Source organism: Ctenopharyngodon idella, chromosome 4 (assembly GCF_019924925.1).
Source record: "Ctenopharyngodon idella isolate HZGC_01 chromosome 4, HZGC01, whole genome shotgun sequence".
NCBI classification, from domain to species: domain Eukaryota; kingdom Metazoa; phylum Chordata; class Actinopteri; order Cypriniformes; family Xenocyprididae; genus Ctenopharyngodon; species Ctenopharyngodon idella.
The window spans coordinates 21874085-21889185 of NC_067223.1; the positions used below are offsets into that span (position 1 = coordinate 21874085).

The 15101-nt window shown below is 40.0% G+C and overlaps 1 protein-coding gene across 6 annotated transcripts in view; it reads right to left on the bottom strand.

Moving 5' to 3' along the window:
- LOC127511060 (NACHT, LRR and PYD domains-containing protein 12-like) overlaps positions 1 to 15101 on the bottom strand; it is a 79686-nt gene that overhangs the window by 31355 nt on the left and 33230 nt on the right. Inside the window, exons 6-8 of one of the 6 annotated variants that reach the window (XR_007929826.1) lie at positions 9038 to 9211; positions 7863 to 7909; positions 7142 to 7246 (exon numbers count right to left, since the gene is read on the bottom strand). The exons of 1 other annotated variant lie outside the window; for it this stretch is intronic. Coding sequence is in view for 2 of the 5 variants with exons in the window: in XM_051891425.1 (XP_051747385.1) it covers positions 7863 to 7909; positions 9038 to 9211 (221 nt within the window). In the remaining 3 variants the exon portion in view is untranslated. Of the gene's footprint in view, positions 1 to 7141; positions 7247 to 7862; positions 7910 to 9037; positions 9212 to 15101 lie in introns of those variants that run through there. 4 more of the 6 variants (XM_051891425.1, XM_051891426.1, XM_051891428.1 and 1 more) reach the window with 4 other exon arrangements.

Sequence of the window (15101 nt, forward strand, 5' to 3'; positions counted from 1 at the left end):
GTAAGTAATTAAAAAAACGCAAACAATCTGTTATCACTCGGAAACCTTTATTTGAAAAACAACTGATTTCAAAACAGATTTAAAGTTACAACACTTATTATTCATTTCTCTTGCTTGGCTTCCTCCTCCTCTTGTTCCTCTTTTTCTTTCTTTCCACTGATGAATCTTAAGAGGGAATTCCATTTAATTTGCTATTCTGTATTAAAAGAAAATACAGTACACCCAGAAATGTGCTCACCGTTTACTCATCTTTTACCCTCATGCCATCTGAGATGTATATGACTTTCCTTCTTATGATGAACACAAACAAAGGTTTTTAGAAGAAAAAAAAAGCTTTATAATGCAAGCTCATGTGTCCCTAAAAGTCGAAGCATCAAACAGCAATAACTACAGTAATCCATACGACCCCAATGGATGAATCAATGTCTGAAGTGAAATGATACGTATTTGTAAGAAAAATAAAAAAATATTTTAAATTTTTAAACTTTTGACCAACTGTCACCTGCGCGTGCATGAGAGGGTTGAGAGTTCATGCTTGACGTAACTTGAAGCGTGAGGAAAGCGTGCTGACTCCGAGAAACTCACGTAGCCTACGTGAAAAATCACGTGGATGTTGGATGCCGTCAGTTTATTATTATTATTATTATTATTATTATTCACGAGTTCACATATCCATATAATTAAATAGAGTAAAGTTATGTGTATTTGGCGTGCTGTCCGGAGAGAGGGCTCCGAGCTCGGAATTTTGGCCCGAACCCAGAGTACTCCCCCCCGGTGTGGTAAAAGTAAATAGAACTATAAGTGAGGAGATGGGGTGGAGGAGGGATGCTGATAAACTCTCAGATGAACGGAAGTAAGTCTGCTGAATTTGTACCTTTTGACATTGGTTGAGTTGATTAACTGAATGCTCTCCACCTGTGCTAATTAGGTTAATTATCTGAACTTGCTCCTCCCGAATTTTGTTAATAAAACATCATTTCACGAGTTCACATATCCATATAATTAAATAGAGTACAGTTATGCGTATTTGGCGTGCTATCCGGGGAGAGGGCTCTGAGCTCGGAATTTTGGCCCGAACCCAGAGTACTCCCCCCAAAAAGCAAAAGAGCAAAAAGGACAGCCGCCAGACTGTCCAAGACCCCCAAAAGACGCAGAGAATTGGCGGACTGGCATTTCAAGAATACCACTGACAGGAGCGTATCACTGTACCAGGCGGACAGGCCCTACTAGCCGACAAACGATGGGTAGCTGAAATTTGGAACGACCGATCGGGAGGGCTCTCGTGACATCTGATGGGAGACCAAGGCTCCAGGAGACCAATGCTTGTTGTATTGGATGCGTAAAGCCCTACCGGCCGATAAATGAGGAGCAGTATGAGTTAAACCGTCTGACCGGGGGGGTCCGTGCTGCCTCTGACGGGATTGTGCATCGCCAGGTAGACGGTCCCTACCGGCCAATTGACGGGGAGCGCGTTATTTGGAGCGGCCGATCGGGAGGGCTCTGGTTACGTCCAACAGGAGACCAGTGCTCACGGTGTCAAACGGTGAGCCCTACTGACCGAAAGACGAGGGGCAACGTGGTTTAGGAATGACCAGCCAAAAGGGGCCCACTCAGCTTCCGTCGGGAGCAGCCCCCGGCAACAAGTGAGTGGGTTCCATTGGCTGATGGCGGGATGAAAGAAATTGGAATGCCTGGCCAGGAGAGCTCTCACAGCATCCGATGGGAGACCAAGGCTCCAGGAGACCAATGCTCATGGCATTGGATGGGTAAACCTCGCTAGCACACAGGTGGAAAGTAAAGAGCAGAGGCTCGACCGGGAGGCTCTCGCGGCGTCCAATGGGAGACCAAGGCTCATGACATCAGACGGGTAGGCCTCGCTGGTGGACGGGCTGAAAGTAAAGCACAAAAGAACAGCCGGGAGGCTCTCGCGGCATCCGATGGGAGACTAAGGCTCCAGGAGACCAATGCTCAAGGCCTCGGACGGGTAAGCCTCGCCGGACGAGGAAGGAAGCACTGACAGAGAGGCTCTCGCGGCGTCAGATGGGAGACCAAGGCTCCAGGAAACCAATGCTTGTGGCATCAGACGGGTAAGCCTCGCCAGACAGAGAAGGATAACAAGATGGAAGCTGACCGGGAGGGCTCTCGCTGCATCCGACGGGAGATCAATACTCATGGCATCGGACGGGTAAGCCTCGCCGGACAAGGAAGGAGAAAAGATGGAAACTGACCGGGAGGGCTCTCGCAGCATCTGATGGGAAATCAAGACTCGCAGCATCGGACGGGTAAGCCTTGTCAGCGGTGGAGAGAAAGGTTTTTTTTTTTTTTTTTTTAATGTAGCTATAGAACTGTGCTCCTATGGGAGTGGAGGGGACATTGCTGCTGCAGTGGAAGGGTCAGCCAGACAAACTGAGTTCCTGCGAGAGCATGGAGATAACGTTATTGCACCGTGAAGGCAAGGTTTGCCAGAGAAGGAGCTCCTGCGGGAGTGGAGGAGACAGAGTAAGAACAGAGTGGGCTTCTTGCGGAATCAGGTGAGGAGACTCTGCTGCAGCAGTGAGACTATTTTAATGGATTGATGGTGTTAATTGCGGTGGATATGGTGAGCTTGTAGGATTGAGCGAGAGAACAAGCTGAAGCTGAAGAATTTGGCTGGTAAGGGTTTGTTGAGCTTCTTTAACGTGGAAGCGATTGGATTAGATAGGATATAGATCTTTAAAGCCTCTGATGGCCAGCAACTAGAGTGTTTGAATCTGATGCTTGGAGAGGCCTTTTGGTGCAGCTGTGGTTCCTTGCCGCTGTTGCTTCTGGCTTGCTTAGTTGGGGACACTTGATATTCAACAATGTTTTGATCTGCCTTCATTGTCTTCACTGCACACCATTGTATGCAAACTGAACTGTCCTGGATGATGACATCACTTTTCCTCCAGAGCTGTTGTATAGATAAATTAACTATATGAATAACTAGTTTAATGATGGAATGAATCAATACTGAACTTACTTAAGCTAGACAGTGGCACCATTTTCTTCTAGAGCTGCTGTGCAGCCAAAATTATTTTGCTATCACTGTAAAGCTGCCCCGACACAGCCTGCATGTAAAAAGCTCGGTAAAAGTGACTTGATTTGGTTGCTGCTCCTGTGCGTAACAAATATTTGTAAAAGTGAATAGGTTGGGTCAGGGTCCACCTTTGGAGCCAGCGGCCTGAATTTCAGATCAAATCTGTGCTCTGATCTTGCTAATGACCTTCATAAAGCAAACAAAACAAGATAATTGTAACAATTTAATAAAATAACACATAATATCGACATTTCATATTAGGGTTGCACGGTGTACCGGTACTACAGTAGTATTGCGATACTAAAGCTTCAAAATACTGGCAATGCCATTGTATTGGTAGTATTGTCAGTACGGTAGTACCTTAAGGAATGTTGAATGAGCGGCAGGTACACTTCGTTTGAACGCGCATGCCTCCAAAAACATTAAAAGAGACTGCCGTTGCCTGTCTGCTGTGCCCTGTGTAGTAAATGTTGTGTAGTGTCTTATTGTTCCCCAATGTTTCACATAATCTTGCAACGTGATAAAGTTGCACTTTTTTTTTTTTTTTCGTGCTGCATTTTTTCAGGAGTTTTTTATAAAACAGCAGCTCAAGCATCACTTAATCAACATCATTATATCTTTATATAAGAATGAATTCTCAGTTTTCCTGTTGCTCATTTGACCACTTCTGGAACAGGTGTAATTGTTTATTTATAAAAACGTCTTTGCTAAGATGATTCAGACAAATGCAATTCCATTCATCAATATAGCAGCTTTGCATTCGTTATTTTTATTTATTTAATTAATTAATTTATTTATTTATTTTTAAATATATATATATACACACATTGTATTATGTTTTAGTACTGCTCTCCAGTCAAGGTTGGAAATTTCATGCCAGAAAAAAATGCTCCTGATAGTTCATGACGCGAGCAAGAGCGTTGTTTTTGTTTAGTTTCTAAATGAATCTGTTTTGAACAAATCGGGCGAGTGGCAGACTCACTAAGCGATTCATTATTATTTCATTTTTATTTTATTTTATTTTTTAATTGTAATTGAAGTGCAAATGCATAAATGCTATGTAGCTTCATGCAGCTTCTGCTACTGTACATTGCTGAGTTTGTTTACAATGATTCATTTGATTGGTAACAAGAGCCTGTTCTCATTCTCATTAATGAAGTATACAGAGAAAAATCTGGTCTGTTTTATATATTTATGAAAATTCGGTCCATTTTGTATACTGCATGGCACCACGATACTTCAGCTATAGTATTATCTAATGGTATTAGATAATTTGTTAATAGCAGTTAACACTTAAAACAGTTGCAACTGGTTGGTAAAATGATTTTCCATGTATGCTTGAACTGACTATGGTGCATACCCTTCTGACCTGTAGACATCACCGGCGTGTGATGTTCAGAGGGAAACTGAATCATTTTCTCGAAGCGATTGGTTCAGTTGATTCAAAAAGCTTTGTTTCTCCCATCACTAGGAGGAACCCTCAACAGTTATTTTCATCAGTTATCTGAGTCTTAACATCAATTATCTTATACAGATGTTGTGGAATTTATTTGAATCCATTTGTGAGAATGAATGCGTGTATGAATTTGTCTTACCAGTCTGTGCAGTGTCTCTTTAACGATAGTGAAGCTGGGTTTGAGTTACTTCAAAACAGAAACGAATTGATTAGAAACTGAAAATTATATAGCGTTATGTTTTATGTTTATCTCAGGACAGCGCTGACGTTAAGTTCTTATTAATTCTGCAACTGTGCGTGCGATCTGACTGCACATGATGTCCGAGCTGTTTATACGCGTGCGTTTAAGATAAAGGGAAGCAGCGCCTTAGATTAGAAACAGCAAATCTATGAAAGCGGTTCAAAACATCTATTTCTTCCGAAAAATTGAGTATCCAGATAGCATAACTTTGCTCGTGATTTAGCGACCAAGCGAAGCAAAATTCAACCAGGGAAAACGAAAAGGATTTGAGCTGTGATTTTACTGTTTTGAGCCATCGGGGTGGAGAGAGAAAGCTGGCCGAAAATGAATCAGCGGCGCGGCTTGTTGAGGGCCTGCTGCAGCGGCCTGACTCTGGAGGAAGGCCCATTCCTTTGCGGGAAGAGGGCAGCATTGCCCGAGACGCGAGCATGGCATTTGAGGGGCTTTATTGTCCATTTCTTTATGGCCGGAAAGATTGAATGAGCTGGAAATGAGAAAGACGGGGAAAGAGATCGCAGATATGTTGCCCGTGGTAGTCCTCGGCATGCTGGGCCGATTTGTTTGGGCTGACACCCGTGAGATAACGCCGAGGGATCGGCGCTGGTGCCGTGTGGAGGATAATCACTTTTTAGGCCAGAGGATTGAGGTAAGATTCCTCGAGGACGAAGGATTTTTCATCGGACGTACGGCGAGAGCTCGATTTTAGACATGTTGGGAACGTAGGGCGGGGCCTAATGCTGATAAACTCTCAGATGAACGGAAGTAAGTCTGCTGAATTTATACCTTTTGACATTGGTTGAGTTGATTAACTGAATGCTCTCCACCTGTGCTAATTAGGTTAATTATCTGAACTTGCTCCTCCCGAATTTTGTTAATAAAACATCATTTGTTATTAATGCTTACAACAAAATACACTGAATAACAGATAATGATAAACAAACATGACAGAAAAACAGAGACGGCAGTTCTCACGCGAGTTTCACATGAATCTCCCGCGAGAACGTCATGAAAGCTTCACACTGCTCAGTACAATATGCTTCGTCGAACGCAAAGTCGACTCATGCAGACGCTGGTGACAGTTGGTCAGAAGCGAAAAGATGAATAGCCTAAACCATGAGAAAATTTCTGGGAGTAAGCCTACTGTATTTTCTTTTAATGGGATTTCTTCTTAAGATTCATCAGTTGAGAAACACAAGGAGGAGGAAGCCAAGCAAGAAAAACAACAACAACAACCAAAAAACGGACAAAACGTGTTACTTTCTGTCAGGACTTTAGAATTTGAAATAAAAAGTTGATTTAAAAAAAAAAAAAAAAAATGAATTACAAGTGTTGTAGACCTGTTTTTAATTAAGCTGTTCTTCAAATAAAGGTTTCAGAGTAAGTGATATCAGATTGTTTGCTGGGTTTTTTTATTACTTACCCTGTAACTACATGAAACGAGTGTAACAAGCACCACTTTAATTTACGGCCCGCAATGTCATACTTACCCTGTAACTACGTGAAACAAAAGCATATTTCCCCATCTATTAAAAAAGATTGCAAAAGTTCTTTCTACTTGCCTTGAAACAACTTAATCGGTGCACTTTCTAATGTAAGATTGTTGTCTATCATAATAGTATAAGTACCCCTTAGTTCTAAAATTCTTACAGTATAAATAATTTGTTATTTTCCTGGTTGTTACCCCTTTATTTCCAAGATTTTACATATTGTTCCCCTATACTTACACATACTTACTAGGTATGCTATAATTATCGAGACTTATGCTGTAAATTCGTTGTAATTATGCAGTACTTTCCGGGCTGTAATCTAAAGCGTTACCAAATATGCTCCGTTAATGCAGCGTCAGAGAGCTCCGTGACTTTTTACTTTCAATTTCTGTAGTGAATACTGACTGAGGTTGAGACTTTTTCACCGGCCTTCTTGTGTGATATCCATCGGCTTCTCTTCTTGTTTTAAAATGGAAAGATTTCCAATATTATGATGAAGAGATACAGCTACGCCACTGCCTGTTGGCATATATCTTTACAATTAAAGACGTGAACATGAACTTGTGCACTGCGTGTCAACATTGCAGTGCGCATGTGCCCCAGAGACTTCTGAATACAATTGAGAAAGTAGTCGAATTCAAGCATTTACATGGTAATTTTTTGCTGTTGGATCGGATTAGAAAAGGAATAAACCACCCCTTCCAATCCGATTGAAATTTCATTTGGATCAAGCTCAAACGGATCGATTAAGGTGTTTACATGAATGTTTTTCAATCCGATTGAGTCATCAATCCGATTACAAATGGATTATTTGGGTTCTCTCCCTAGCTCGCTCGAATTCATTTAAAAAAAATGGAATTGAAAAACTAATAACTGTAGATAAAATATCAAACGCAAATTACCTTTATTTTCCGGTCTATATCCATTCAGTCAGATTTTGCACTGCAATACATCCATGACACTGACAGCTGTTAACTTATCCATTCTGACAGGTAATCAAGGCCACTCTACATGAAATATATGAATATTTTTTTAATTGCACGGCCATTTATACTCCGAGGGTCTGCTATGTGGATGTAAAACTATCAATGGCAATCATTTTGGGGCAGGAAGTAATGTAAACACAGATATCCGATACCAGTCGCGTCTAAAGTGAATGTAAACATGCTGGCCAAAAAATTGGCTATGGTCAATAGATTGGATCTGTGCATTAAGAATTGCAGTGTAAATGCAGCCTTTGTCCTAAATGAGGTTCTGACTGAAATCGCCATGATTACCAAACAAATGGGATAGGATAGATAGGATTTTAAAGTTAGGATCTTCCTGTAATACAGAATCAGGAATTATGAATTTGTCTGATCTTTTAATGTATCTCAACTCTTCAAGTTCTATATGTCAGCAGTGTATTAGTAGTTTACCATATGCATGTGTGTGTGTCCTGGTAAACCCTACACTATGGGGACAAAATTTCCCCACAATGATAGATTTAAAAATCCAGAAAATGTTCTGTGATCGGTTGGTTTAGGGGGTAGAAGATACAGTTTGTACAGTATAAAAACCAATACACCTATGGAATGTTAGGATTAGGGTTGAGTGTGTGTTTGTGTTAGTGTGTATACATACATTTGCATACTCCTGCTGTAATCCTGATCTCTCCTCCATGATCCACACTAAAAAACACACAGTGTCACAGTTAATCAGTAAACACACATACACACATTCACTCTCTCTCACACGGACACGCGCACACACACACACACACACCCTCTCACACACAGAAAAGACACATTCACTCCCAGACACACACACTATAGAGAGCCTTCCTGTTTAGGCCTCCACTCCCCTGAGCTCTCTCTCTCTTACACACACACACACACACACTCTCACACACACACAGGTTTGTTTGTCTATATTAGTCACTTTCATTGTCTTTATATCAGGTTAGTAATTCACACACAGCAGTGCAGGGCTGTTAGCACATATTTACGATTACGATTTGTAATTGCACCTAAAAGTTGCATAAATGTATGTTTTTTACTAACTTTTTCTACTTGATTTTTTGCAGGAATTTAGTATTGTAATAATGAAATATTGTTTTAGTTTATCATCAAAGCTCTGTCTGTTTCGTTGTAGATCATTAGATGGTCATTCTGCCTCAGAAGCCTGTCTGAAGTCAGTTTTAAGAAGATCTTTCATGCACAGCCAGCAAATACACCCATGCGGGATTAATTAATTAATAATGCATTTATTCTCTCTCTATTGTAGGACACATACATACTTGTGGAAAGCTAGACATAGGACCTCACTTAATACAGTCCCTTTTTCAGACACATTACATAAGTTGCAAAACTATTTTAATGATGAAATTGCAGGGAATTTCTGTGCTTGTGTCTGTGTGTCTTTATTGTATGTGTGTGCATTTGTATGAGAGAGAGCAGGAGAAAGCAAATGAAAAGTTATTTTGTAGGAAAATCATGGAAATGGTTAGTGATTCATATTGTATTTTTGTTATTTATTTGTTTGGTCAATGTCTTTTTTTTCTGTTGTAGGCTGTCAGGACTTTTGAAATAAATCATTTAGTGAAGTGATGTGGAACTGAAATTCACTCAAGACCTGCCTGAAACTACTTCACAATGAAACATTTAATAGCCCGTAGAGTAGAGCTAAACCTCTGTGAATTCTCAATAAGAATTTTTGTAAATGTATGAAAGAAACAAAGTTTAACTGGTTTGTAATAAGTGAAGATTGCAATCCTGTTTTTGGAGTTGTTTAATCAAAACTCTATTTGCTGTACATACTTGAGTTTATCCAGTCTGTAGTCTGGATGGTTGAGTTTATCAGTGAGCAGCTTGACTCCTGAATCTCCTGGGTGATTGTAGCTCAGATCCAGCTCTCTCAGGTGTGAGGGGTTTGAACTCAGAGCTAAAGACACATAACCACAGCCTTTCTCTGTCACCATACAGCCAGACAATCTACAAAGACATACAGCAACAGTTTACATGACATTAGTTTGGCAATCAGACATTGCTATCACACACTGACCTGTGCAGTTTGTGTTCAGCTGTTAAGTCACAAAAGTGTCTGTGGAAAGTAATGTAGTTAAGTCATCAGAAACATTCTTATTTTTAACTGTTTATAAAACCTAAATAACCTGCAGCAATTTTAAGTGATTACCTTTTTTTTTAAAATTCATTGTTTTGAAATATTATTTACATTTAGACAAGTGTCACAATCCTGGTTTTGTGTCTTGTAAGGACTTTTATGTTGAAATGTATTCTCAGTTCCCATAGTTTCCATGCTCCCTTCCTTTGTGGTTCCTGTTTCCCTTGTTGTCTTGCCTGCCTTGTGTCTCGTCATAGTTACCCTCATTGGTACCCATGACAAGAATTCACAGACACTTGTCCCTCATCAGCCCCTTGTTAACTTGTCTATTTAAACCTCTGTGTGCTTCAGTTGTTGTTTGCTGGTTGTTGCTCCTGTATTCTCTTGTACTTAGTTTTACTTGGATTATTTGCACTTATGTTTCTCAAATAAACTGGTGCTTGCATCTGCATTCTCACTCTCTGCCTTGTACCTGCTCACACATTACAGAACGACCAACTAACATGCATCTCCAGCAAGGAGATCGGCCTATCAAGAACTATGTAAAGGACTTTATTTAACTGGCATTTTTAGCATCTATGGACAAGGTATGCCGTATGATATTTTTTCGCAGGGGGCTATCTGAGCTGCTCAGCTCACTCATGCCTGTGCACGATCCTTACTGGACTCTGGAATTTTATATAGATTGTGCATTGCAACTGAGCGGCTCTGCTTGTGTTGTGGAGGAGGAACTCGACATTGACTCTGTGCCTGCCATGCCAGAGTCTCCAGCTATCATGGACGCTGTACCTGAAGCTACCGATGTGCGCCCTAGGCCTTTGAGACTGGCTTCCAATTTGGTGGACCCATCGCTGAGGTCTGTGCGAGTGGCTGGCACACCTGTGGTCCCAGCCCTTTCAAAGTCTGGCTGTTCCAGAGTTTCTACCACTGTTGTTTGTGCTGCCAGTGATGGCAACTCATGAAATCCAAAATGAGCCAATATTTGGCATGACATTTCAAAATGTCTCACTTTCAACATTTGTTATCTATATGAGATTTGTAAATTATTGCATTCCTTTTTTATTCACAATTTGTACAGTGTCACAACTTTTTTGGAATCGGGTTTGTACATTTGATTATTCAATTTCTGTACCTGAATTAAACTTACCTGGAAAATATAAAGCACTATTTATTTCATTTGCATGTTTGTTCTATTATATTTATCTATGCTTGTAATTTGTTTATTATTTTCTATGCATATTTACTCACCTACATAATCACCCCAATGATTCTAGAATGATTAATTCTTTCCAAACAGAACTATTTAAGTCATCTGGTGAATTTTCATTCATATTGCAATACATAATCGAAACAAAACATTGCAATGTCAGTTTTTTTTCAATAATGCATTAAGAGCTTGCTCAGGTACTGGGGAGCTAAACCATTTAGTGCTTTTGTGGGGACATGACCAGAGTAAAGGCCGGGAGACACTGCTTGAAGTCAATATAAAGAGTTTATTGACTCGAAAGGGACTTACAAATAATCAGATAGCTAATAGTATGCATATCGGATAGTAATAGTATGTGTATTTGGCGTGCTGTCCGAGGAGAGGGCTCTGAGCTCGGTATTTGGCCCGAACCCACAGTACTCCCCCGTATTTCTGGTTTAAGAAAGTAATCAGATGAGTGTGAGGAGACGGGGTGGTGGAGGGATGCTGAAAACGGTCAAAAAAACATAGGTGAGTCTACTGCCTTTGTATACAGGTTATGTAGATCAGATTAGTTAGATCATTTGAATGTGTTCCTCCCGAACTTGTTAATAAAACATCATATCACACATGGTTGATAATCATATTCTTATGCTGTGTTCACGCCACCTCGTATTTACCGGAATCTTGAGATGACGTGATGTTATATTTGGAGATGTTCACGTCCTTGGACTGGGAATTATGCGTTTCCATGGCACCACTATCAACCTATGAATCTACAGCAGTCAGGTGGTACAGCGGCCACATGATACATGTGGGAGCTTTCAGAAAACTCCCATCTTACAAGCTGTAATTACGAGCTCTACGAGGACGTGAACGCTTTTTACAAGCTAGAATCTCGAAACTACAGGAATTACGAGGCCGCGTGAACGCACCTGTATAGCCTACTTATAGCTCCAAGCAGCGTGTAATGTTCACGTACATGTCCAGAGCATCCCAAAAGACACCACTGTCCCACGAGAGTGGAATAAAAATAGGGTCAGACTGGTATGTTGACGACGACAAATTTTTCCTCTGCAGCTGTTAAACTTCCTCCATTGCTAATATAGTCCGCAGCCACAACCTCGGCAGGTGGTATAAGGTAAAACGGGATTCACGCAGTCCTCAGGTGGGCAGCAAACAGAGCATCAGGAATGCCCTTGTGTGGAATTGTGTGTACAGTAATCCCACCAAGCAGCATTTAGAAGCAATGCAAGAGACACAGTACTTGACAAAGGTATCATCCATGTCCAAGAAACCATTGTTCGTAAGATAGCACAAAGCATGATTGATAGGATAGTTTATGTGAGCGTTTATTTCTACCCACTTTCTTTCGGTGGCATGGTTTTGACTGGACTGGCTTTGAATGAAAGGAAGATGGCGGGTATTGGTTCGAAGCGCTTTGAGATTGTCCTGCTGATAAAGACACAAATAAATTTCACGACTGTGGTCTACTCTTAAAGGATTAGTCCACATTCAAATAAAATTTTCCTGATAATTTACTCACCCCCATGTCATCCAAGATGTTCATGTCTTTCTTTCTTTAGTTGAAAAGAAATGAAGGTTTTTGATTTCCAGGATTATTCTCCTTATAGTGGACTTCAGTGGCCTCCAAACAGTCAAAGGTCAAAATTACAGTTTCAGTGCAGCTTTTGCATCTTATCTAGCGAAACGATCAGTCATTTCAGAAAAAAAAAATGTATATGCTTTATATAAACAAATGATTGCCTTTGTAAGTGCTTTGTAAGCGGACTAATCCTTTAATTGGTCAAACAGTCCATGGTTCAAGCTAATTTCTCTATACACCTAATCATATATTGTCAGATTGTTCTTAATTGGCATGACAGAGTATTCCAATATTTTCCCACTAGAAGTTTGTGTCTAATCTACTAATCTACAGATCACAGTTTCATAACTATCCAGTGAACTCCATGCAGACATTTTCAGTAGATAAGCTACATCAAGTAGGCTAATTGTCTCATCTTGTTTTAGTTTAGAATGAATGAGTAAAGCTATTTGTTGTTATAGGACAACAAAAAGTTTTAAAATGGCCAATGGCCTGAGAAAGAAGGTGGCTATTACTGTCACAACACCATGAGAGTTTGTGGAAAGATGCAAGTAGATTAGACAACTGTTTTACGATAGAAATGTTCACTGACTTACAGTAACTATCTAGTGATGCAACTTTTTATGAAATTCCGCCATTTTGAATTGAACATATGGGATCATGATTCATATAACCTATTAATTCATAAATGAATGTGACGAGATAAGAAACATTCACGTTTTCAATATATTAGACATACGAATAATAGTGAATGTTTGCACATTTTAAAATTGAAATATTATTTGCAAAAAGTTTAAATTGATTACTTCATAACTACAATTACACCTAGAACCTCTTTTACCATTCTTATTTATTCCCTTAAATCCCTTTTAATAATTTAATTTTTTTATTATTATTAATTAAATAAATCCTCAGCCTATGTATTAAACATGGAAAGCTGCATAGGAACTAATGCAGCTTCAGCACCACCTATAGAAAAGCTCTGCAAGGAGAGTACTAGAATGTATTAAATCATACAAAAACACTAAGACATAGTCTATACAAGAACAAAAGAAGAAGAAAAAAACACAAGTTATCACCATTAAAAAAAAGAATTAATGGAGGAAGTTCATTTGCAAATCAGAACTTTTAATTTTAATGAATAGAAACACTGAGGGGCCACATTCAAGTATCCAGAAATGACAGTCAGTAAACTAAAATTAAAGTAATGTGAAATAATATTTACTCTACAGTAAACTATGCCCAAGAAATAGAAAGGTTGACAGTAAAAGCGTTCTCTCAAACTAAAATATTCAAATAAATCTCTTGTAAACCGCACATTTTCAAAAATCGCTGTTATGGTCACATGTTTGTGCTACGACCAAATTCACCTGAATAGCTGCCAAAAATAAAAGTGCATGATGCCCAAAAAGTTTGGTATAGGAAGAAAATCCTAAACTGACAGAACCTTGCCTGAACTTTTTACTAAACATTAACTATCCATTAGAAAAAACACGTTAAAGAGAAAAGGAATTGTTTGATCTTCAGTTTTGAAGACGATTATCTCAATTTTCTTCACTCAGACCCCTGAGAAACACAAGTTTGCTGGAGAATCCTGCTGTTTTTCACAAATTCAGGCATCAATGTCATTAAAAAAAAAAAAGCATGAATCAAAACTTTAAACACATAAAAAATTATATTGCACAATCTTAAACTTATGTTTGTATTCTTAAAAGTTGTTTTCCTTGTTTTATTACTCTGTACTTTGTGCTGTCTCACATTTTCTGCTCATATTTACTCTTTTTGTATGCTCATATTGTTTTTCACTTTGCTCTTCTTTCCACATTCTGCTCTTGCTTTTCCAAATGTTGAACTTCGAGTTTCATGTAAATTAGGGCAGGCTTAAGCATCACCATTGTCCACTAGTTCTAGATTGACAGCTCCTCCTCTAGTCAATCAATCGCAGAGAGGGAGATGACGTCACTAATATTTTTGTAAGGTAGGCTTCATATATTATATTCTCTTGTGCAAAAGAAAGGAATTAAAGAGGCAACAAGCAAACATAAGTTATTATTATTGTATGTATACTAAAAATATCTAACAGCAATATAACAGGTATAAATAAGCCAGGCACACAAGAGTGACGTTGTGCGGCCGCTGCATAGTGGCAGTTGCATTTTGCGGTGATAAGTCCAGTGGTAGGATCATTAAAGGTGAATATAACAGTGATGGATTGTCTGACAGGTTGTCATTAGGGTGGTGAATTTGACAATAAAAGATTGCCATGTAGAAGTATATACTGGTCACAGGTCGAGTTGCAGACATATATAACGGTGTCCTGCCACGGAAAGATTTTACCCCAGCTTGGAAATTGTCAGCTGTAATAGTTATCTTCTCCTGTATTAGTGTGAGCATCAGTCGCCATGAGTCGCATGGTCAAGGCCAAGGCCGCTCCAAGGCTTCTGGGACTGAACCTTCCTAGGAAAGAGGGTCCCTCTAAGAGAATGTAGCCAGGGTGCCGGATGGAACCCTAGCCAGTCACTAGAAGGGGGATACAGTCACCCCAAATGCCACCAGGGAGGCCAACCCGGTCGGATAACAACCTAGTCTTGGCCAGCAACCTGTCTGAACACAGAGCCTCAACAACACATTCTTCAGAGAAGATATCCAGTAAGAGTGACTGCAAAGAGGCAGTAAGCAACTCAGACCCGAGCGTAGAGACGGGCATCCAGGAGTGCAGGACTCAGCTAAGTGCTCTTAACCCTACAAATGAGGGGAGTAAACTCTGCTCAATCTTAGGATCTACTCAGCCCCTGATTATTTGTACGGAGAAGGCTGTGCACTCAAACACCCTGACCAGGGGAGCACATTAACCAGCCTAGGGGCTGGATCCCAAACAGGAGGCCTCATAGAGGCCTTCAACCAATGACTAGCTTAGGGAGCTAAGCACTATACAGGACGATCCTAACAAGGGGAGTACAGAGCTCAA